The following is a 26,079-nucleotide window of genomic DNA, read 5'->3' as shown; positions in this document are numbered from 1 at the left end:
AACACCACTATTATTAAGCACCGGTGGTACGGTGTCCAAATACCACTATTCTAATCACCGGTGGTACGGTGTCGAAACCGGTTCCTCACAGATTACAAGTCGAAAGGGCCAACGTATAATCCCCATTGGCGGGGCCAGAAACAGAACAGAACAGATCATAGCCATGCTGAGAATGCATATATACAGAAAAATAGATTTCTTAAATTATCCAGTTATATTTTGCGGATTTCAGAGCATATAACAAAATTTTCAAATAAAATTTAACATGCCTGACCCATTTTACTGAATACAAAATATATGTCAAAACATAATCAGTTTATCAAATAATTTAGAAATCACACTTGAAGTATTAAGTTACTTACCTCTTCTCGCTTGATTCCTACTTCAGGTAGACGGATCAGGTTCACCTGTTAAAGTTTAATTAATTTTTTGTTAATTTCAGACTAAGCAAAATTCAAAAATAATACTATTGGACATGGTCCAACAGAGCCCAGAGTTGGCCCATAATGGGCATGGCCTGATAGGGCCCATATCGGACTCGGCCCAATGGGCCCGCATAGACTCGGCTAAATAGGGCCCCCATGGTTGGCTTCTAATTGGTTCATTTATGCAATAAAATTTATTGCAGGGACTAATATTTAATTACAGGGTAATGTTCTATAATAAAAGTTGAGTGAGAGGACTAAATAACTATTGTTGGGGACCTTTATGTAATAAGTCTTTCCTATAGGGATCAAATACAAATTACTGAAGATCCTATTTCTGAAATAGCATACTGCCAAGGGCTTAACTGCAAATAATCTATTTACTGGTCTAATGGGTTTGGGTTTCGGGTCCCGGGTTTCGGGTTCGGGTTCGGATTTCAGTTCAGGTTCAGGTTCAGGTTCGGGTTCGGATTCGGATTCCAGTTCAGGTTCGAATTCGGGTTCTCGGGTTTGATCTGGGTTTCGGGTTCGGATTTTTTTTTTTTTTTAAACCGAGCCCATGTTGGGCCCACAGTGAACCGGGCCCAGATCGGGCCCACTGTGAACATGGCCCATGTTTGGCCCTGTTCGGCCCGTAGGGTCGTCTTCCTCCCCCAATCCCCCCCACGGCAGGGGAAGACCGAGAGGGAGAGTGGAAGAGGAAGGGGCGGCGGCAGCGGCGGCGGGGTGGCCGGAGGCCACCCCTCAGTCGACGGCCAGCCGGCCGCAGTGGCGGCCGGCGGCCGTTGCGGTGGCTAGGGTCGAGATCAACCGAGAATGCTCTCGGTTGATGGGGCCAAAACAGATGGAGGAAGAGGGCTTACCGGCGGTGGCAGAGGCGGCGGAGGGATCTCGGCCGAGGGAGGCTCGGTCCGGTGTCAGGCGGCGGCGGCGACGCTTGAACCCAAGGAGATGGGTCTCAGAACAGGGGGTGGCCGCGAGGGGGATCCGGGCGGCGCTCGGTCGGGAGGGTACACCGGTCGGAGAAGAGGAGGAGGGAAGGAAGAAGAGGAGGAGGAGGAGGAGGAGCTCGGGATGCCCTAGGGGAAGGAGGAGACGGAGGAGAGGGAGGAGGAAAGGGGGTTTTATAACCCCATTTCAACAGCTCTCCGCCGCGAAAATCGCGGCGGTGGGGCGAAATCAACGGCCGCTCGTGCGGCCGTGGGGTGGCCGCAGAATGACCGCGGGGCTGCCGCGTAACGCCCGCGACGCCCCGCCCTCGCTGCACCCGAAGAAGCCGGAGGGGATCGCATCTGCGATCCTCTGCTCTGGCCCCTTCCAAAAGAGGAAGACGGGGGCTGAAGTCGGCTGGGGCTGCCGACTTCATTGGCGTGATGAGTCCCCACATAATGCATAGGATGTAGGGTATAATTTCTCCTTCGATAATTTTTATAAACAGCAACAACAACAATAACAATAATAATAATAATAATTTAGAATCCCAGACGGTGCTTGGCAGTCAAGCGTTCACAGCCTCGCATTATGGAATGCCACGACATTCATTGAACCAATGATCTTCAATCCATAAAGTCCGTCATGCGAGTCTACCAAAGATAAAAATCTACAATCTAAGATAGTGATCGGTGGTCACAGTCATTATAGCACGCCACGGAATTGAACCAATACTTGGTCAACCGCAAAATAGCAACCACAAAAGAGAAAGCAAGTCCAGGTGATAGGAAAGGTCCACCATAATAGAGACACAAGAATACACTCAAGATGATGGAGAAACAATAGAGGCACTGTCCCTCCAGAATTGTTTCATTTACGGCGGTTGGAGGTGCTGGACCTGAAAAGCAACGACTTCACCGGTGAGCTGGATCGAGGTATCAGTAACCTTACAAGCTTGTCCTACCTCGACGTCTCCTTCAATCAACTCACCGGATTCATTCCGGATTCATTTTATGGCCTTCAGAGGCTGGAGAATTTCTCCGCTGAATCCAACTCTTTGGAAGGTCGATTACCAAATTCACTCTCATCTTGCTCGATGCTTAGGTTGCTCAATCTGAGGAATAATTCTCTTGATGGCAATATTGACCTTAATTTCACTAGTTTGGTTCATCTAGTTGTTCTCAATGTCGGATCTAATCCTTTTTCGGGTCATATCCCGAAGACTTTGTCTTCATGCAGAGCCTTGGAGGTTCTAAACTTTGGTAGGAATAATCTCCATGGAACAATTCCCAAAAGTTTTAGGAACCTTCAAGCTCTCTCCTTCCTGTCAGTGTCAAATAATAGTCTTTCTGATGTTTCAATGGGATTGCAAACACTACAGGAGTGTCAGAATTTGACGACCCTTGTCCTTACAATGAACTTTTATGGAGAAGAGATGCCTAATAATGGAATTCAAGGATTTCACAGCATGCAAGCGCTGATTATAGCATTTTGTACTCTGACTGGTTCCATTCCCTCGTGGTTAGCAAATATCAAAGAGTTGAGCTTGCTAGATTTGTCTTGGAATCACTTGACTGGAGGCATTCCCTTGTGGATTGGGAGCCTGGATTATCTCTTTTACCTTGACCTGTCAAATAATTCACTCACTGGGAAGATTCCTATGAGCTTAACGAAACTAAAAAGCCTCAATTCTGATTCTCTTTCACACAATGGGTCTTCTTCATATGGCATCCCCTTGTTCTCTTGGAAAAATGCACCACGTAACCTGCTGTATAAACAATATATAAACTTCCATCCAACAGTGGATTTGAGCAATAATATGATGGATGGAACAATCTGGAAGGAGATTGGCAACTTGAGGCTTCTTCAGGTGCTTGACCTGAGCAACAACAACTTCACAGGTTCTATTCCTGATGAATTGTCAGGCCTTGGCAATTTAGAGACATTGGACTTGTCTTTCAATGATTTATCAGGGACAATACCTGCCTCCCTTATCAACCTTACGTTTTTATCTTCGTTCAGTGTTGCTCACAACCGCTTGCAGGGCCAAATTCCCAAGGGAGGTCAGTTTTCAACCTTCTCGAGTTCGAGCTTTGAAGGGAATCCTGGTCTCTGTGGTGAATTTTTCTTAGTTTGCAATTCCACTTCAAAGCCTCCAGAGGAGGAGGAAAATGACACGGAAGAAAGTTATGTTGTTCTCGAAGGACTGCCTCTTGCGATGGGATTCATATCTGGCCTTCTCCTGATAGTAATCCTCGTTGGCAAATTCTGCCGTTACTGAAACAGGGTTGATGGAAAATGATGATGTCTCCCAAAAAGAGACTGCAGTGTATATCGCCATTCTATGTAGTGTTCCTGGATTCCTTACGGGGCGTTTGGTAACCCCAATAGGATCACCATGGTGATCTAAGATCCTCGGTGATCCGAATACTGGGATGATTTGATTCCCAGTAATCTAAGATCAATGTGTTTGGTAGGCAATGGTCCAGTGATTAAAAATCCTCAGGTATCCATGAGTAACTTGTTTGGTATGGTAAGGGGATCAAAGATCACCGACCACATAATACCACAAATACCCCTGATATATTTTATATGAACTTTTTATATGTTTTTAATTCTCATGAATCAAAAATGCAAGTCAATATGCTAATTCTATAATAGCATCATAATTTTATCACATATTCTACTTTTAGTAGCTCTTATTATATATTTATTAATCATATAAAATATTAATATATTTATCAATATATTAATTATTAATATATTCTATAAAAATATATTTATTACTCCTATAAATTATTAATCTTCAAAAAATATCTTATTTTTCATTATAGAATTAATATTTTTATTTATAATTATAATAGATTTTTTAATACTAATAATTATTTTGATTAGATAAATAAGGTAAATAGGAATAATATATTAAATATTTTCATTATATAAATATAAAATATAATAATATATTTCTACTATAATTTAAAATTATCCTTCAATCGTAATAGGATAATAATATGATTAGTAATATATTATAATATAATATATCATTAATATAATATATAATATCAATATAATATTATATGTATATATATATAGCATTGACATAATATATTGATGGTATATTGAGGGGTATTTTTATCTTTAATTTTCAATTCAGGATCACTGCCCTAGGGTGATCTTGGATTCCCGACCTCAAGGACGGGTATCCCATCACCGAGTTAGGCGGTGATGTGAGGAGTGGAGGTGATTTAGGATCACCGCCACGTAGGATCACCGTGGTGCAACCAAACGCGGTGATCTCATCACCTTCACCCACATCATCCTTGATCCTGGGACGATCACCCCATACCAAACGCCCCCTAATGGATTATATATACTTGTATCATTCTGTTTTGACACCTGATGAATGTGCTTAGTCATACTAGGACAAAGCCATGATTTTCAATAGAGACCCAATTTTGTTACTTAAGGAATGATTTTGAACAGCTACTATAATTTTGTTTTATTATATTAATATATTTCTTTAAAAAATAGAGCTTAACCGGCTAACCATGGTCTCCAACCTAATCATTAAATAGGTATCAAAATAGACAGTTTAGTAGCATGATACTCTATTTTAGTATGATCACATCATCAAAATATGGTGAACTTAAATCTATTCATATTCTAAGATGTGTAGATCATGATTCATTAGGTAAATATTTAATCTGTATGCCTTATCATGTAGTTTACAGGTATAATTGATATTGTTTATTTTAGTACCAACTTGATGCATAGGTTGGAGATAACCAAAATAATGAAATTAGATCTCTAAGTCTTTTATATAGTTTTGATCTTGATCACATCATCAAATCTGGTGAACTTAAATTTATTCATATTCTAAGATGTGTAGATCATGATCCATTAAGTAAATATTTAATCTGCATGCCTTATCATGTAGTTTGCAGGTATAACTAATACTGTTCTGTGGAGTGATTGATTAAAACTCTATTTGATTTTGATGAGCTCAAAGCATTTGAGTATATCTCTTGTTAACTAATGAATTCAATTAAGTGTTTCAGTGAAAATCTTGCCTAAGTGTCTCTAGACATGGTTCATAGTATTTTGGATAAGTTAAGAAGTCAGCTTGAACCAAAGTCTGAGACTCGAGTCGACTCCCGAGTATCACGAGTCGACTCCAAGCGTATCAAGTTCACTGGCACGAGCTCGAGTCGACTCCGGATCAGTACGAGTCGACTCCGACTGAGAACAGACAGACGAACAGAAAAGCTTCAACTCAAAACCTGTCAGCGAGTCGACTCCTGAAGTGCGCGAGTCGACTCCGATGTTCACCGAGTCGACTCCAGGGTAGTAAGAGTCGACTCCAAGGAGTCACAGGCAGAAAAGTCAGAGGGCAGTTTCTGGACTCTGAGATTCGAGTCGACTCCCGCATTACGCGAGTCGACTCCGAGACTCCGCGACCATCAAAAAGACAGAAGACCAATTTACTGTCTCTGAGATTCGAGTCGACTCCCAGACAGCTAGAGTCGACTCCAAGGCAGCTTCACATCAAAAAGATAGAAGACAGTGTTTCGGAAACTGAGAGCCGAGTCGACTCCGAGGAAGTTCGAGTCGACTCCAAGACTGGACGAGCCAAAAGACAGAAGATAGGGAGTTCGGGCTCTGAGCGCCGAGTCGACTCCCAGGATTGTCGAGTCGACTCGAGTGGACCAAATTCAAAAATAGATCCACGGACTCCATGGGATGAGCCGACTCCGAGAAAGCCAAGTTAGCTCCAGAAGTTGGCGAGTCGACTCCGGGTCAAGACGAGTCGACTCCCAGTCGAAGAGGGTACTTTAATTCAAATTCGAAATAGTTGCAGAGTCGACTCCGGAAGAGTATGAGTCGACTCCCGCTACAGCCGAGTCGACTCCTGATCGCGCGAGTCGACTCCAACCCACCAACGGACACATTGTCAGGCTGTGCAGAGTGTGCAGAACGGGCAGAAAAAGGTCTCTAACGGCTAGTTTCCGTGGGGGTTGGTTTAAATAGCCACAGAGGACTGTAGCAAGGCAGAGAACAACCATTCCACTCCAAGTATTCAAGCATTCAATCTCTGCAACCTGTTCTTCAACGAAAAAGAGGGAAGAGCTGCATTGACTGCATCCACCTACATCTTCCCAGCAATTAAAGAATCCTCCTCCTGCATTCAAGTCGACTACACATTCAAGAGGAGACTCGAAGTTTAAGAAGCCATTCCTCTTCTCCAACTTAAAAGCGTTTGAGGGCTTCTAAACTCTTTTCAGATTATATTGTTTTCCATCTGCTTTTGAGAAGCTTAGTTTTCTGTTTGTCTATTTTATTTACAACTTGTATTTGCTTGGTTCAATCGGGGGATTGAATCAAGGGTATTGAGGTTGGTTGGTGAGCCGAGTGTAAAACCAACGTGTGTAAGGGTTCGATTATGATCCCGGAAAAACAATCGGGGTGGTTCTAGTCGGTGAGCCTGGGAAAACCGACCGAGTTCGTTGTGAGCTCGTAAAACAACAAGTTTGGTTGTGAGCTTGGAAAACAACCGGCTGTAATCCAAGGGGGTTATAGTGAATTCCCAAGTGAGACTTAGGGAGTGGACGTAGGAGCAAGGGTTAGCTCCGAACCACTATAAAACTTGGTGTTTGTGATTGATTGTCTCTCTTCTTCTTCCTCTCATATCACTCACAGCACATAGCAATTAATTAAACAACTTGCAATAGTTTTAATTAGTCATTCACAATGTTTTATATATTCAAATTATTTTAAAACCCAATTCACCCCCCCTCTTGGGTTGTCTATCTGGGCAACAAGTGGTATCAGAGCCTAAACTCTTCCACCCAAGAGTAAAAGATCGAAATGACAACCCCATTTGGATCTTCTCACATTGAGGGTCAGTCCACCCAAAGACCCCCATTCTTTAATGGATCCGACTACTCATATTGGAAGGCTAGGATGAGAATATTCATCCAAGCCCAAGACTATGAGATGTGGACCATTATAGTAAATGGCCCATACATCCCATCCATATATGTAGAAGGTGTCACGGTACCCAAACTAGAAAAGGATTGGGATGAACATGACATGAGAAAGGCACAACTAAATTCTAAAGCTATGAATGTGCTTTATTGTGCCTTAGATAGAAATGAATTCAATAGGGTCTCAACTTGCAATTCTGCAAAAGAGATTGGGGACAGACTTGAAGTGACCCATGAGGGCACGAATCAAGTCAAAGAATCCAAAATAAATATTTTGGTTCATAAATATGAACTATTTAAAATGGATTCTATTGAAACAATCACATGCATGTTCACTAGGTTTACTGATATTGTCAATGGCCTAAAAAGCCTTGGCAAGAACTATACTAACAGTGAGCTTGTCAGGAAAATCCTTCGGTGTCTACCAAGGTCATGGGAAGCTAAAGTGACGGCAATCCAAGAAGCCAAGGACTTGAACAAGTTACCACTTGAGGAGCTTCTTGGATCCCTAATGACGCACGAGCTAACCATGAAACAACACAACGAGGAAGAGTCCTCCCATAAGAAAAAGGTAATAGCTCTAAAATCTACTTCATCTAACAAGGACTTATCTTGCAGTAGCAGCAGTGAAGAAGAAGAACATGAGGAAGATGATGGTGAGGCACTTCTTGTGCGCAAATTCAGAAAATTCATCAACCACAAGAAGTCCTATCATCAAAGGAGAGGCCCCTCAAATTCCTACCGCAAGGACAAAGGTAAGGAAAGGGAAAATGAGGGGATTGGGTGTTACGAATGCAAGAAGCCGGGTCACATAAGAGCTGAGTGCCCTTTACTGAAGAAGGGGAGCAAGTACAAGAAGAAGAAGGCTCTTGTCATGACACTATCCGACTCAGACTCATCATCCTCTTCATCGGATGAGGAACAAGAGAAAAAGGCCAATTTCTGCTTCATGGCCAATAGAAATGAGGTAACGCTCGAATCGCCTTTAGATTTTACTTTTGATGAGCTTTATGATGCTTTTAATGAACTAATGACTGAATATAAGGCTATAAATGTTAAAAACAGAGAATTAAAAGTAACTAACCAAACTTATATCCGTAAGTATGATTCATTAGTTAAGGATAAGGATTTAATCACCAAAGAAAATATAGACCTTAAGACAAGCAACCAACTTTTAACTCAAAAGACTAATACCTTAACTAAGGATAATGAAAAACTAACTAAGGAACTTTCAGAACTTAAAAACCATAAACAAATCTTAAACAAGGATCTCACGAAAGAACTAAATGATCTAAAGGCAGAAAATCAAACACTAACCAAAGAACTTAACAAATACAAACCTTTGGTTGAAAAATTTACATGTAGTTCTGAAAAGTTAAATATGATACTCGATAGTTAACGTGCAGTATTTAATAAAGCGGGTTTAGGGTATAAACCAAGAAATAAACAAAAACTTCTTAGTAACTTCTTTGTTAAAGCTGGGGAAAGTAAAACTAAGAAAATAACCTGCTTTTGTTGTGGAACTATAGGTCATAAAGCAAATGTGTGTAATTTTAGGAAAGGTAAAACAAAAAAGAAAATTAAAAGGGTATGGGTTCCAAAAGGAACCAACATGACTAACCATGAAGGACCCAAGAAAACTTGGGTACCTAAAATTATATAATCTGCTTGTGTAGGAGTGTCTTGCAGCCAAGGTCAACAAAAACTGCTGGTATTTGGATAGTGGCTGCTCAAGGCACATGACGGGTGACAAGGATCAATTTTTCACCCTTGAAGCTAAGAAGGGAGGTGCTGTGACTTTTGGAGACAACAACCAAGGTCACATCATTGGTATTGGTAAAGTTCAAATCACCCCTTCTACTTTTATTGATAATGTTAGATATGTTGATGGTCTAAAGCATAACTTATTAAGCATTAGTCAACTATGTGATAAAGGGTATGATGTTATGTTTAAACCATCACTATGCATTATAACAAACCCTAATGACAATAGTTTAGTTTTTAAAGGAATTAGACGTGGAAATGTATATGTTGTAGACCTTGAAGATCTTGCAAAACATAACCAATGTTTAGTTGTTAATGAAACTAAAGATAATGATGCTAGTTGGTTATGGCACCGCAAGTTAGGTCATGCAAGCATGGACACAATAACTAAACTAGTTAAAAGAGATTCCGTGATAGGTTTGCCAAAATTAAAATTTGAAAAGAACAAAATATGTGAAGCATGTCAATTTGGCAAACAATCTAGGAACTCATTTAAATCCATAAAATGTGTCTCTACCTCTAGACCTCTAGAACTATTACACATGGACCTATTCGGACCGACTAGAACAACAAGCCTAGGTGGAAATAAATATGGTCTAGTTATAGTAGATGATTATTCTAGGTACACATGGGTCATGTTCCTAGCACATAAGGATCAAGCTTTTTCTGTTTTTAAGAAATTCCATAAAGAAGTAACCAATGCTAGAGATACCTCAGTAATAGCTATTAGAAGTGACCATGGTACCGAATTCGAAAATCAGTCATTTGATGAGTTTTGTAGTAAAAAGGGGATAACCCATAATTTTTCTGCACCTAGGACACCACAACAAAATGGAGTTGTGGAGAGGAAAAATAGAACTCTAGAGGAAATGGCAAGAACTATGTTATGTGAAAGCAACCTCCCTAAGTACTTTTGGGGAGAAGCCATTAATACTTCTTGTCATATATTAAATAGAGTTTTATTAAGACCCATTATAAAGAAAACACCTTATGAACTTTGGAAAAACAGAAAACCAAAAGTTAATTACTTTCATGTTTTTGGATGTAGGTGTTTTGTTCATAATAATGGAAAAGATAATCTAGGTAAATTTGACTCTAAATCTGATGAGGGAATATTCTTAGGTTACTCTACAACTAGTAAAGCCTATAGAGTCTTTAATAAAAGAACCTTAGTTATAGAAGAATCTATACATGTTGTATTTGATGATTCTAGTGACATCTCCTCTAGTAAGAAAGTTAACTTTGATGATGATGCTGAAATTCTTGAAGAAAAGATAGACGAGATGACATTACAAGATGATAATCAAAAATTGATTGAAGGAACATCATCAAGCCAAGAGGCTATTGTGGATCATGGGCTAACTAAAGCTTGGAGGTATGCTCACGGGCATCCTAAGGAACTAATTCTAGATGATCCATCTCAACCGGTTAGGACTAGAGCATCCCTTAGGAATTTAAATAACCATCTAGCTTTTGTCTCACACTTTGAGCCCAAACATATAGAAGAAGCCGAAAATGATGTAAATTGGATAAATGCAATGCAAGAAGAATTAAACCAATTTACTAGAAACAAGGTATGGAATCTAGTAGAGAGACCTTCTGAATATCCTATTATAGTTACTAAATGGATTTATAAAAATAAACTTGATGAAAATGGAATTGTTATAAGGAATAAGGCTAGACTAGTAGCAAAGGGTTATAATCAAGAAGAAGGTATAGATTTTGATGAAACCTTTGCTCCTGTAGCTAGACTTGAGGCTATTAGATTATTATTAGCATATGCATGCTCTAAGGACTTCAAACTATTTCAAATGGATGTAAAAAGTGCATTTTTAAATGGGTATATTAATGAGGAGGTATATGTAGAACAACCTCCTGGTTTTGAAAATCATCAATACCCTAATCATGTATATAAACTGAACAAAGCACTTTATAGTTTAAAATAAGCACCTAGAGCATGGTATGAGAGGCTTAGCAAATTCCTATTAGAACATAAATTCTCTAGGGGAAATGTAGATACAACACTATTTCTGAAAAAGCAAAATAAAGATATGTTATTAGTACAGATTTATGTTGATGATATTATTTTCGGTGCTACTAACAATCGCCTCTGCGAAGAATTTGCTGATCTGATGCAGAGCGAATTTGAGATGAGCATGATGGGAGAGCTGAACTACTTTCTCGGGCTTCAAATCAAACAGTCTGAAGGAGGCATCTTCATCAATCAAGCCAAATATATCAAGGAGATGCTCAAGAAGTTTGATATGGAGGGAAACAAGTCAATCAGCACCCCCATGAGCTCATCATGCAAATTAGACCAAGATGAATCAGGTAAATCTGTAGATCAGAAACTGTATAGAGGTATGATAGGATCTTTATTGTATCTTACTGCAAGTAGACCTGATATTATGTTTAGTGTTTGCATGTGTGCTAGATATCAGGCTAATCCTAAAGAATCACATCTAGTTGCAGTTAAGAGAATTTTTAAATATTTAATAGGAACTAAGAATATAGGGTTATGGTACTCTAAAGAATCTAGCCTAAACTTAATAGGATACACAGATTCAGACTTCGCTGGATGTAAGCTTGATAGAAAAAGTACCAGCGGGTCGTGTCAATTTCTAGGAGAAAACCTTATCTCATGGTTTAGCAAGAAACAAAACTCGGTTGCATTATCTACTGCTGAAGCTGAATATGTTGCAGCCGGGAGTTGTTGTGCTCAAATCTTGTGGATTAAACAACAATTAGAAGATTATGGCATTAAACAAGATAAAATTCCCATTAATTGTGATAATACAAGTGCCATTAATCTAACTAAAAATCCAATTCAGCATTCAAGAACTAAACATATTGAGATAAGACATCACTTCATAAGAGATCATGTATTGAATGGTGATGTGACACTCCAATTTGTGTGTACTGATGATCAATTAGCGGACATTTTCACAAAACCCCTAAGTGAAGAGAGATTTAGTGTGCTTAGGAGGGGATTAGGAGTGATTGATCCATCCTAGTGGTAGTTTCCACTAGATTCATTGATTTTGATGATTAGATTGTGGTTAAAATAGAGTTTCTTTTCAATGATCATCAAATCAGATCGTAATTTAGTGATTTTTCCTCATTCGGCACGAACATAGCATGATTTTTAGGTGCGTGCCAAAGTTAGAGACGACTCGAGTAAGTTTCAGAGTCGGCTCCTGAGGGGGAGTCGACTCGCGCATTTGCGGGAGTCGACTCGCATAGATGGCAGCAGAGGGGGAGTCGACTCGCATATAGTCGGGAGTCGACTCGAGGTCTACAGGCGCATAAGGAGAGTCGACTCGCGCATATTCTGGAGTCGACTCGAGGTCGAGTCGACTCGCGACTCAGTGGAGTCGACTCGCAGTCGGGATCCGACTTTTTAACCCTAACTTTGTCGTTTCGAAAACACTTCTTTCTCAAGCCGCCACTGTTCACAAGCCCTAGAGCCGACTCCTAGGTCGTCCCCGGTCGTTCCCAAGGCCTTTCCCGTCAATTTTTCACCGTCCCTTAGGGTTTTCCTCCCTTCCTAGGTCGTCCCCGGTCGTTCCCAAGTCTTTTCCATCGACCTTTCATCGTCCCTTAGGGTTTTCCTCCCAATCTAGGTCATTATGCCGCGTAAAACCGTAGTCCGGAAGAGGTCCCGACCCGAGGCCGGTCCCGAGCGGCGCTCCAAGGCTCGGCACGATCCCGCGAGGCCACAACCTCCGGCTCGTTCCCCGCCGAGGGCGGTTCCCGCGAGGCCATTAGCCGGGAAGGCCGTCACCACCGGGAGATATGTCGACTTCGACTATCTCTCCCGGGAAGGGTTCACTATAGGTGATAGACTTAGGGCCCAGGGCTTAGAGTACTTCCTCACCTTAGATCTCCCCACATATCCAGGGCTCATTAGAGAGTTTTACGGTACCGTCCATCAGGGAGATGGGGGTATCGAGGGCACGGTAGCCGGTGTCCCTCTATTTATTACGGAGGATCTTATTGCCCACATCCTCCACCTTCCACTAGTAGGGGTGGCTCCCACACACCCTGAGGACAGGGTTGAGGCCCTTACGGCCGTACTAGGGCATCCACCCCAGTCACCCATAGACGAGGTATCCGCTAGCTCATTTCCGATTGAGATGCATATTCTCCTAAGTATACTGTCTAGGTCCATCTTCCCTAAGACCGGGAGATTTGACTTTGTATCTGAGAGAGACCTAGCTCTCATGTTCTATATGCTTCAGGACACCCTAATCAACTTCCCCAAACTCATATATCGATACATGTGTGAGCCACTAGACAGACCTAGGCTCACCCTACCCTACGGTATGGTCTTCACCTTGTTATTTAGGGAGTACGAGATTCCTATCCCTGAGGGGGAACCCTTTCGCGCATTGCGATGGACTGATCGCACGCGTGCATGGACCCTACACAGGATGGGGTTTCGGAAGATAGAGGGGACATGGGTTAGGAAGTCTTCCATCACCACACAGACCACCAGACCTTCCCCCAGTCCTGAGCCAGACTCTGACTTTCCCGACGTACCAGACTTTCCATCCACTTCTGCTCCTACCACCTCCGCCGGACCCTCCTCCTCAGCTCCACCCACTTAGCCTATGGAGGTCCGGATCTCGTCTGAGCAGCTCCGGGAGCTGCGGCAGGAGATAGTCCGAGATCTGCTCCAGGAGCTTCGAGGTTCAGTGCCTGCTCCCACTCCTGCACCCGTATCTTCTGAGTTGGTCCCTTCCTTGACAGCCGTGACTGACATGACGGCTCGTGTACGGGAAGAGATCTACAATGTCCGGAGTTTGGTCCAGGGTCAGTCCTCCAGTATGAGTGAGGTCACGGGCATCACTCGGAAGATGCGCGATGACATCCGGAAGGACATGAGCACCACCACCCAGGGGGCCGAGCGCTTGTCGAATGTGCTCATCGACAAGCTGGACGCACTTCAGACGTCGGTGACTGAGCTCTCCACTACACATAGCAGAGCCACTTCATCCATCATCACTCAGCTCGGGCATCTTACAGATGCGGTCACCCTCCTCATGGAAGAGAACAGATTGAGAGGCGGAGCCACATCCTCGAGAGGCGGAGCCACATCCTCGAGAGGAGGAGCTACATCCTCGAGGAGACCATAGCTGTTTTTTTTTTTGTTCTGTTTTGACATGTATTGTTTTTGCTTTACTTATTGTATTCTCAAATGTATTTACATACAAATCAATACAATGAGTAGACATCTTATCTTCATTTCTGTGTAATTTGATCTATGACTGATTGTGTGTTCTGCTTACCTCCTTTTTGATACGATGACAAAAAGGGGGAGAAATATGTATAAAATATGTAAAAGGAATCAATAAAAATCATTAAAAAGAAAAACTTTTAAAACACACAAAAATTTGTTCTTAGTTGATTTGGTACCTCGAGGCTCATTATCTCTCTTTTGGGGCTCCTAATGGAGTAATCTCCAGAATCTATTCAAGGGATATTCGGAGATTAGCTGAATCCAACTCAAGAACAAATTGACAGATTTTCCCTCTAAAAACTAAAAATTTCAGTTCAAAAACTTCAAAGCATTAAAAGGAAATTCAGAGAATCAAAACATAGTAGAATGCATATGTTGAGGGGGAGAATCTGAATTTTAAGCAAGCTAAATTATTAAATATATATAAGCCAAACAATTGATTGCATGATATGAAGGCTTATATAATTCCAAATGAAAGGGGGAGCTTTAACTCCGAAATTTATTGTTTCACTCCTTTCAAGCTTGGATAAATTGAATTACCAGACATTTGAATTCATTTATGGATTTTATTTCATTGTTTATTGAGCAATTCACTTTACATATACTCAATGTTTTGTCATCATCAAAAAGGGGGAGATTGTGGAGTGATTGATTAAAACTCTATTTGATTTTGATGAGCTCAAAGCATTTGAGTATATCTCTTGTTAACTAATGAATTCAATTAAGTGTTTCAGTGAAAATCTTGCCTAAGTGTCTCTAGACATGGTTCATAGTATTTTGGATAAGTTAAGAAGTCAGCTTGAACCAAAGTCTGAGACTCGAGTCGACTCCCGAGTATCACGAGTCGACTCCAAGCGTATCAAGTTCACTGGCACGAGCTCGAGTCGACTCCGGATCAGTACGAGTCGACTCCGACTGAGAACAGACAGACGAACAGAAAAGCTTCAACTCAAAACCTGTCAGCGAGTCGACTCCTGAAGTGCGCGAGTCGACTCCGATGTTCACCGAGTCGACTCCAGGGTAGTAAGAGTCGACTCCAAGGAGTCACAGGCAGAAAAGTCAGAGGGCAGTTTCTGGACTCTGAGATTCGAGTCGACTCCCGCATTACGCGAGTCGACTCCGAGACTCCGCGACCATCAAAAAGACAGAAGACCAATTTACTGTCTCTGAGATTCGAGTCGACTCCCAGACAGCTAGAGTCGACTCCAAGGCAGCTTCACATCAAAAAGACAGAAGACAGTGTTTCGGAAACTGAGAGCCGAGTCGACTCCGAGGAAGTTCGAGTCGACTCCAAGACTGGACGAGCCAAAAGACAGAAGATAGGGAGTTCGGGCTCTGAGCGCCGAGTCGACTCCCAGGATTGTCGAGTCGACTCGAGCGGACCAAATTCAAAAATAGATCCACGGACTCCATGGGATGAGCCGACTCCGAGAAAGCCAAGTCAGCTCCAGAAGTTGGCGAGTCGACTCCGGGTCAAGACGAGTCGACTCCCAGTCGAAGAGGGTACTTTAATTCAAATTCGAAATAGTTGCAGAGTCGACTCCGGAAGAGTATGAGTCGACTCCCGCTACAGCCGAGTCGACTCCTGATCGCGCGAGTCGACTCCAACCCACCAACGGACACATTGTCAGGCTGTGCAGAGTGTGCAGAACGGGCAGAAAAAGGTCTCTAACAGCTAGTTTCCGTGGGGGTTGGTTTAAATAGCCACAGAGGACTGTAGCAAGGCAGAGAACAACCATTCCACTCTAAGTATTCAAGTATTCAATCTCTGCGTTCTTCAACGAAAAAGAGGGAAGAGCTGCATTGACTGCATCCACCTACATCTTTCCAGCAATTAAAGAATCCTCCTCCTGCATTCAAGTCGACTACACATTCAAGAGGAGACTCGAAGTTTAAGAAGCCATTCCTTTTCTCCAACTTAAAAGCGTTAGAGGGCTTCTAAACTCTTTTCAGATTATATTGTTTTCCATCTGCTTTTGAGAAGCTTAGTTTTCTGTTTGTCTATTTTATTTACAACTTGTATTTGCTTGGTTCAATCGGAGGATTGAATCAAGGGTATTGAGGTTGGTTGGTGAGCCGAGTGTAAAACCAACGTGTGTAAGGGTTCGATTGTGATCCCGGAAAAACAATCGGGGTGGTTCTAGTCGGTGAGCCTGGGAAAACCGACCGAGTTCGTTGTGAGCTCGTAAAACAACAAGTTTGGTTGTGAGCTTGGAAAACAACCGGCTGTAATCCAAGGGGGTTATAGTGAATTCCCAAGTGAGACTTGGGGAGTGGACGTAGGAGCAAGGGTTAGCTCCGAACCACTATAAAACTTGGTGTTTGTGATTGATTGTCTCTCTTCTTCTTCCTCTCATATCACTCACAGCACATAGCAATTAATTAAACAACTTGCAATAGTTTTAATTAGTCATTCACAACGTTTTATATATTCAAATTATTTTAAAACTCAATTCACCCCCCCTCTTGGGTTGTCTATCTGGGCAACATGTTCATTCTAGTACCAACTTGATACATAGATTGGATACAGCTAAAATAATGAATTTAGATTTTTAAGTCTTTTATATAGTTTAGATCTTGAATTTGGATAGCCTATCATTAATTTTGAAGGTCGATAGACCAATTTTCTAGACTTTTTTGCATTTGTTTAATCTCGATCTTTGGTTTTAGTGCCAACTACCACTGGCATCTAGTGGGCAAATCTTCTATAAACCCAATGGATGGATGGCTTAGCATCAGGTTGAAACAATCCATGACAAAAAGAAGGCCATTTGATGAGCAACCAAGCAAGGGAAGTTGGCTTGAAATCTGAATACTCTATTGTTGCATTTGTTCCACATGCACCAAGTTAATTTCTATGGATAACAAAGCATAGATACCTGTCACATGATTTTGATTATGTAGCAATGACCGCCATGCTCCCCAAAGCTCTTTTGGAATCAGAGGAAGATCAATGTTTTGTAGTAGTTGGTTTGAAAATGATCAAGAGGAATTACACGAAAGTAGGAGGTGATCTCTTGTTTTATGATGTAGCAAATAAAGAGGACAGGCACCCAAGCCTTGTACGAGGACCCGTGCCGGCGTGTGTTTAGTCCCACATTGGTTATTCACTATAGTATAGAGAATTCTATTCTTGAAATTATGAAATTATTTTGGCGGGCTCTACATATCTTGTGCTGCCCAACCTTATAGGACATGCAGTCATTTGTCATGTTTGGTTCATGTTGATGGATGGAGGTGGGTCAAACAAGATGGTATCAAAGCTTGGCAAGGGGAAACTGTAGCATGGGTACTTTTGGGTTTGTCCATGTGCAGATTGTAGTATTTGTGATTGATTTGGATTTAGCCAGACAAGGATGCTAAGATTTAAATAGGAGTATGTAAGGACATGTGCGAGCATATGTTTAGTTTCACATTAGTTATATACTGGAAAGATGTTGGATACTTATATAAGATTAAGAAATTTAAATAATAACTTCTGGCCAGCTATTTTTGAGAAGGTCCTGGGTTATTATAGCTAAGATCTAAATGTTGGATTCCGGGGGTGATAAATCTTTATTGAGAACATAATTGTTTCCAGGAGTTTAGAGTATAGATTTGATTTAGAAGGTGATAAGTTGTTTCACGGGGTGCGGAGAAAAATCTTAGTTGGAGCAATTGCGGAGAACTCGATTGAAAGATTTAATTCTTGCTTTTCTTGGGTAAGTGGAAAATATTAGTCTTGTTCAAAGGAGTGCAGAACATGCTTTTCTGAGCATTGAGAACAATAAAATTGTTTTCTCATGCTAATTAATATTTTTTAAGATCCCATAACACGTCAACAAAGACAAAGAAGGGATAACCACAAGAACATCACAGCACAACCGAATTACTGAATACACAAAGATCTGAAAAGGTCAATGTTATTTCGTTACCAGTTGGGACTCCAGAAGTGCAATAAAAGTTTGAACAATTTTTTCCATATCGTACACCAAATAGCAACTAAACATAGATTGCAACTAAATCTACTAGATTTCCTCATTCTTGTTTTTCTCCAAATACCCTAACAAGGTATCTAAGAGCCTGGCTGACATGTGCACTTTAAAATAGCTCTACAATGATCATAAATTCTTTGGACATAAGAACATCTTAGAAATAAATCAATGAAAGTTTCTGATAACAAATTAATGGTAAAGAACACAAGTTTGACAATAAAAGAAAATGTTAACGAGCACAAGCATTAGGAGTAGGCCAAGATCTTTTGTCAAGGTTATCCCTTAACAATTTAATCTTGCTTGATAGCCAAAAGACTTCTTAATTTTTTCCTGAATTGGGATTCTTCAAATAGTAGGAAGATCAACTGGCATTGTTCCGCCAAAATTCAAGAATTTGTACAAAAGAGCTAACTGTAATGATGCCTGAAGAGGTCCACCTCCATTTGATTTTATATAAATCATTAGAAGGCTTTAGGAAATTAAGAATCTCCATGACATTTCCATAATCATCTCAAAATCTTAGATCAATATTCCTTCTAAATGGTCGTCTCCATTCAAAACAAGGGTCACCGAACAATCACTGACAATCAACTGTAGCATCATAAACAAGAGCAATGTAATAAAGTGTCACATCCTAAAATCGAGACATAACACGGCCATCCTATCGAGGGGTATAACCAACGATAATACAAAGCCAACATTACATTTAGCTTTCAAATCAATCTCAAATATAATGGAATAAATAGGAATCTAATTTTATTATCCATTAAATGCAACTAATATTGGTTTATAGCTTCTAAATCCAAACATAAATACCAAATCCATAATCCTCAATATTACGAAAATCATTAACTACAAATTCATAATCAATTTAAAATACTAAATTTTTTCTACAAAATCGTCAAGCTTGCTAGTGCAAACTCCAAGCCTAAGCCATTTTTCGTTCCTATTGATCCTATTCATCTGGAGAGAGAAAAAATAAAAATAGAAATATATGAGCGATAGAACTTAGTAAGTAAATCTTACTTTACCTTACCGGATCAACCATAAGTTTATACATGATTTAATGAATCATTAGAAAAGTAAATTTATACTATAAAATAAATATTTTATAAATATAATAACAAACTGTGCATAACAAACCAATCAAGTATGCACAAATTATGCAATTTTGTGAAGCTAAAAGTGCAATTTAAACTATTCACATGTATCTGTATGTATGTATGTATGTATATGTATGTATGTACGTATGTATGTATGTATGTATGTATATGTATGTATGTATGTATGTATGTGTGTGTGTGTGTGTGTGTATATATAAATCCCTGTAGTGCAAACAAGAATAAATTTTTATTTTGATCCGTTTGAGTGTCCATTCTCTCAGGAACATATTTATTTACATTGATCCTTTGGGATGTTATTGTTTTATTGAACTAGGGCATTATTTGATCCTTGGACCAAAGGTGGTCTACTGCTCCTGGATCATGTGGCCCCATCAAAATTGACTCCGAAAGTATCATTGCACACATTGGCAGCCATCTAAAAGGTTGGAGAGGAAGGACTTTTGAGTGTTGCTTCTGACTACACAATTAGTGAACCGTTGCTGGACACTTTCACAGGCATTTTGAGAGTGGTGTAATGTTCTCAAAAAAAAATTGAAGTGAAAAATGTAAAGATGGTCTTGGAGTCCGACACGCGCTGGGCTTTGCCCGGCACATACTTTTCCTCGGAAAAATGTTTTGAGATCTCTTGTTTCCATCGCATGGACTCATGGTTACACGAAAACCGGTGTATGATTAAATGTTATTTGGACACCTAACCATCCTATGTGGGCCCCTTAGGGAAATAAAGTAAAAAAATACATTTAGGGAGTCCTGGAGTCCAACACGTCCTTTTGTTGGACTTTTACTCGAAAAAATATTAGAAATTCCATCACCAATTAGAGCATCAATGCGCCCTTGGTTACAAGGAAATTGATGATTCGCTAAATGTCAGTTCAATACGAAACTGTCTTATATCGGCTCCTGAGAGGCAGAAAAATATGCAAAGGGAGCCTTGTTTCCATCAGTGTTTAAAGCATCAGTGGACTCTGGGTTAGCTGAAAACCGATGATTGGCTAAATGGTAGTCGCACATCCAACAATATTGTCCCGCGTAGTTTGCCTTCAACTTCATCCTGTTAGCTGAAGTCAAAACATTGGTGTTTGTTAGTGGTTTCTTCTTTGATAGAAGAGGCATTATATTTCTTCATAGATTGCCCTTTCTGGTTGTAGAGTCTGAAGTCTCTGCTTTGTCCCCTCGTCTCTCAACCTCGTCCGAAGTCCACTGGTCACCAAGGGAAACACCTACACCAGCTGACAAGAAGAGCCATGAAAGATCTCTGGCAGGTGCTTCCTATGTATACTCTCTTTTGTGCCGTGTTCTTCATATTTCTCTATTCCCAACCTTGTGCTTCCAGTTCCAAAAATCTCAGCTGCAATTCTGATGATCTGAGAGCACTAGAGGCTTTCTCAAATGGTCTTGATTCGAGGATCGATGGGGGGAAATTTCATGATGCTCCTGCTGCAAACTGTTGCAGTTGGCCTGGGGTGCGCTGTGCTTTGTTCTCAGTTTTCTCCTCCCCGTCCTCAATAAATTCTACCAATCAAAGCTTAAGGGTCGTCGGTTTGGATCTCGCAAGCATGGCTCTGAAAGGGCTTCTCTCGAATTCTCTGTCAGGTTTGGATCAGTTGAGCTTCCTCAACCTCTCCCATAACTCCCTACGAGGCACCGTCCCTCCAGAGTTGTTTCATTTACGTCGGTTGGAGGTGCTGGACCTGAACAGCAACGGCTTCACCGGTGATCTGGGTCAAGGTATCAGTAACCTTACAAGCTTGTCCTACCTCGACGTCTCCTTCAATCAATTCACCGGATTCATTCCGGATTCATTTCATGGCCTTCAGAGGCTGGAGAGTTTCTCCGCTGAATCCAACTCTTTTGAAGGTCGATTACCAAATTCACTCTCATCTTGCTCGATGCTTAGGTTGCTCAATCCGAGTAATAATTCTCTTGATGGCAATATTGACCTTAATTTCACTAGTTTGGTTCATCTAGTTGTTCTCAATCTCGGATCTAATCATTTTTCTGGTCATATCCCGAAGAGCTTGTCTTCTTGTAGAGCTTTGCAGGTTCTAAACCTTGCTAGTAATAATCTCCATGGAAAAATTCCCAAAAGTTTTAGGAACCTTCACGCTCTCTCCTATCTGTCAGTGTCAAAAAACAGTCTTTCCAATGTTTCAGTGGCATTGCAAACACTACAGGAGTGTCAGAATCTGACGGTCCTTATCCTTACAATGAACTTTTATGGAGAAGAGTTGCCTAATAACGGAATTCAAGGATTTCACAGCTTGCAAGCTCTGGTTGTAGCAGTTTGTGCTCTCACTGGTTCGATTCCCTCGTGGTTAGCAAATATCAAAGAGTTGAGTTTCCTAGATTTGTCTTGGAATCACTTGACTGGAGGCATTCCATTGTGTATTGGGAGCCTGGATTCTCTGTTTTACCTGGACCTGTCAAATAATTCACTCACTGGCGAGATTCCTATGAGCTTAACGAAACTAAAAACCCTCAATTCTGTCTCTCTTTCACACAATGGGTCTTCTTCATATGGCATCCCCTATTTTTATTGGAAAAATCCACCACGTACCCTGCGGTATAAACAATATACAAACTTCCCTCCAACAGTGGATTTGAGCAATAATATGATGGATGGAACAATCTGGAAGGAGATTGGCAACTTGAGGCTTCTTCAGGTGCTTGACCTGAGCAACAACAACTTCACGGGTTCTATTCCTTATGAATTGTCAGGCCTTCGCAATTTAGAGACATTGGACTTGTCTTTCAATGATTTATCAGGGACAATACCTGCCTCCCTTGTCAACCTTACGTTTCTATCTTCGTTCAATGTTGCTCACAACCACTTGCAGGGCCAAATTCCCACGGGAGGTCAGTTTTCAACTTTCTCGAGTTCGAGCTTTGAAGGGAATCCTGGTCTCTGTGGTGATTTTTTCTTAGTTTGCAACTCCACTTCAAAGCCTCCCGAGGAGGAGGAAAATGACAGAGAAGAAAGTTATGTTGTTCTCGAAGGACTGCCTCTTGCGATAGGATTCATATCTGGCCTTCTCCTGATAGTAATCCTCGTTGGCAAATTCCGCTGTTACTGAAACAGGGTTGGTGGAAAATGATGATGTCTCCCAAAAAGAGACTGCAGTGTATATCGCCATTCTATGTAGTGTTCTTGGATTCCTTAATGGATTATATATACTTGTATCATTCTGTTTTGACACCTGATGAATGTGCTTAGTCATATTAGGACAGAGCCATGATTTTCAATGGAGGGCCAATTGTGTTACTTAAGGAATGATTTTGAACAGCTACTATAATTTTGTTTTATTATCTGAATATATTTGTTAAAAAATAGAGCTTAACCGGCTAACCATGGTCTCCAACCTAATCATTAAATCGGTATCAAAATAGATAGTTTAATAGCATGATACTCTATTTTAGTATGATCACTCATCAAAATCTGGTGAACTTAAATCTATTCATATTCTAAGATGTGTAGATCATGATTTATTAAGTAAATATTTAATCGATATGCTGTTACGTGCTCCATTTTCTTTAACTCTCGGCAGGCACTTGGAACGTGGGGTGCTTGGCTATCATCATCTGCATCAAATATGTTGGAGAAGACCAGGTCATGCTCCAATTCCAGAGGCAGTTCCTATTCTTCAGCACCAGTTCTATTCTTTAGCTGTAACTCCTAGTCTTTTGGCATTAGTTGTAACGTGCTTGATTTCTGTTGGATGTAAGGCTATTAATATAGCCAGTTGAATTGAATAAAAAAAGGCTCTTTTGTCGAGAACTCCCTATCTCTTGACTTCTCCTCCTTCTTTCGTCCTTTCCTCCTCTCTGTTTTCTTTACTTCTCAAATTAACCACATCATTTGGTATCAGAGCCTTACAACCCATGGACACCCGTGGGAAATCTAATGCCGAATTTCGCAACGAAGTCAATGAGACTTTGGCTCGGCATGAGACAAGCTTTGACCAACTCAATGCAGCCTTACAAACCATCCTCACAGAATTGCAAGCCATTCGCTCCGTCCAACGATCCCAAGCCATCACACCTGAAATCAACCCATTCGCACAAGAATCCTCTTCCCGTCGGCCACACGCCCCGCATCCTGCTACCGGCTACGATCATTCACAACCACCTCAACTCAAGCTGCAATTCCCGAAATTCACTGGAGACGACCCGATTGGTTGGATCTACAGAGCAGAACAGTACTTCGAATTTCAAGGCATTGGAGCGGAACAACAAGTGCAGCTAGCCTCATTCCACTTCGAAGGCATCGCGTTACAGTGGCACCGGTGGTTGACGAAATTCCGAGGACCACTCTCGTGGGATGAACTCACGAAGGCCATCTCACTCAGTGTTGCCCAGATAGACAACCCAAGAGGGGGGGTGAATTGGGTTTTAAAATAATTATTGCAATTAAAAGCTTTGTGAGTAACTAATTAAAACTTTTTGCGAGTGGATTAATTAGTTGCTATATGCAGTGGATGAAGGGAAAGTAAGAGACAATGAAGCAATCACAAACACAAGCAATTTTATAGTGGTTCGGAGCTAACCCTTGCTCCTACGTCCACTCCCCAAGCCTCACTTAGGAATTCACTATAATCTCTCGGATTACAGCCGATTGTTTTATAAGTTCACAACCCAACTTGTTGTTTTACGAGATCACAACGAACTCGGTCGGTTTTCACAGGCTCACCGACTAGAACCACCCGATTGTTTTCCTGGGATCACAATCAAACCCTTACACCGTTGGTTTTAACCTTGGCTCACCAACAAACCTTAACACCCTTGATTCAATCCCCTGATTGAATCAAGTAAGAAACAAATAGTTTAAAACAAACAGAAAAAGAAAGCTTCTCAAAAGCGTATTTAAAACAATTTAAGCAAGGAAGAGTAAGAAGCCCTCAAACTGATTTTGGAGATGGAGGAAGGGGCTTTTCAAACTCTTTGACTCCTCTTGAATTTGATGTAGACTTGCTGTCAGGAGGAGAGCCTTGAATGTGAGGAAGAGAGTTGGAGAGTCGACTTCAAAGCACTTCTTCCTTCTTTTTCGTGTAATCACTCTAGAGAGCTTTTGGTTGGTGGAAAATCCTTTTTGCTTTGAATGGAGTCTCTCTCACTTACTCTATTACTGTTCCCTCAGGCTATTTAAGCCATTCCCAAAGAAAAATAGCCGTTAGACACATATTTCTAGCCGTTCTGCACATTCTGCAACTCCTGACAATGTTTCCGTTGGGATCGGAGTCGACTCGCGCGATCTGGAGTCGACTCGCCTGTTGCAGGAGTCGATTCATGCTTTTCTGGAGACGGCTCGGCAACTGTTCTGGATTTGAATTAAAGTGCTGTCTTGACTTTGAGTCGACTCGACTGAACCTGGAGTCGACTCCCCAATGTCTGGAGCTGACCCGGCACTTTTGGAGACGACTCGTTCTAAGGAATCCAAAGATCTTTCTTTCAAGTTTGCTCACTCGAGTCGACTCGGATATTCTGGAAGTCGACTCGGCACTCAGAGCCCGAAATTCCGATCTTCTGTCTGTTGACTTGTGCTGTCTCGGAGTCGACTCGAACTGTCTCGGAGTCGACTCGGCTCTCAGAGACGAAAATACAGTCTTCTGTCTTTGGGGTTGCGCTGCCTTGGAGTCGACTCGGACTTTGCGGGAGTCGACTCGGCTCTCAGACATCGAAGTTGGCTCTCTGACTTTTAGCCTTGCATTTCTCTGGGAGTCGACTCTTGCTTCCTTAGGAGTCGACCTGCCAACCATCGGAGTCGACTCGAGTTCTTCGGAAGTCGAATCGGCTCTCAGAGTCCAAAATTGCTTCTCTGTCTTTCTGTCTGTTACTCCCTGGAGTCGACTCGTACTACGCTGGAGTCGACTCGGCAAGCATCGGAGTCGACTCGAATTCTTCAGGAGTCGACTCGTTGACAGGTTCTGAGATGATTCTTTCTGTCCGGCTGTCTGTTCTCAGTCGGAGTCGACTCGTAATGTACAAGAGTCGACTCGAGCTTGTGCCAGTGCTTCTGATACGCTTGGAGTCGACTCGTAATCTTTCGGAGTCGACTCGAGACTCAGACTTTGGTTCAAATTGCATTCCTTACTTATCCAAAGTGTATTGAACCAAAGCTAGAGACACTTAACCATAAATTTACAAATAATTGACCAAAACACTAGATTGAATTCATTAGTATAACATAAGATATACTCAAATGCTTTGAGCTCATCAAAATCAAATAGGGTTATAATCAATCACTCCACAATCTCCCCCTTTTTGATGATGACAAAACATTGAGTATTTGTAAAGAGAATTGCTCAACCAAAAAGGAGATTTATAGTAAAGTTCTAAAATGAATTCAAGTGTCTAGTCATTTAATTTATCCAAAACTGAAAGGTAAGAAATAGTAAATTCTGAAGTTAAAGCTTTCCCTTTCATTTGGAATTATATAAGCCTTCATGTCATGCAATCAATTGTTTGGCTTATATATCTTTAATGAGTTTGCTTTCTTAAGATTTCATATTCTCCCCCTCAACATATGCATTCAACTTTGTTTAGATTCTCTGAATTTTCTTTTAGTGTATTGAAGCTTTTGAACTTAAATTTTTGGTTTTAGAGGAAAAATCTGCCAATTTGTTCTTGAGTATGATTCAA

At 41.1% G+C, this 26,079-nt stretch overlaps 1 protein-coding gene across 1 annotated transcript; it reads left to right on the top strand.

The window, feature by feature from the left end:
• The first annotated feature begins 1,641 nt into the window (after positions 1-1,641).
• LOC120107527 (uncharacterized) lies at positions 1,642-22,639 on the top strand. Its single transcript, XM_089929885.1, has 4 exons — positions 1,642-1,802; positions 2,202-3,541; positions 3,642-3,733; positions 20,592-22,639. The coding sequence occupies exons 1-4, from the start codon at positions 1,642-1,644 to the stop codon at positions 22,515-22,517; spliced, it is 3,519 nt and encodes a 1,172-aa protein (XP_089786011.1). The 3' UTR covers positions 22,518-22,639.
• Positions 22,640-26,079: the final 3,440 nt, after the last annotated feature.

This window comes from Phoenix dactylifera, chromosome 3 (genome assembly GCF_051530095.1).
Source record: "Phoenix dactylifera cultivar Ajwa chromosome 3, Ajwa_hap1_PhDact_Kaust_v1.1, whole genome shotgun sequence".
Lineage (NCBI taxonomy): Eukaryota > Viridiplantae > Streptophyta > Magnoliopsida > Arecales > Arecaceae > Phoenix > Phoenix dactylifera.
The sequence above is the reverse complement of the archived record's forward strand: the minus strand, read 5'-3'. Positions and strand labels throughout refer to the sequence as shown.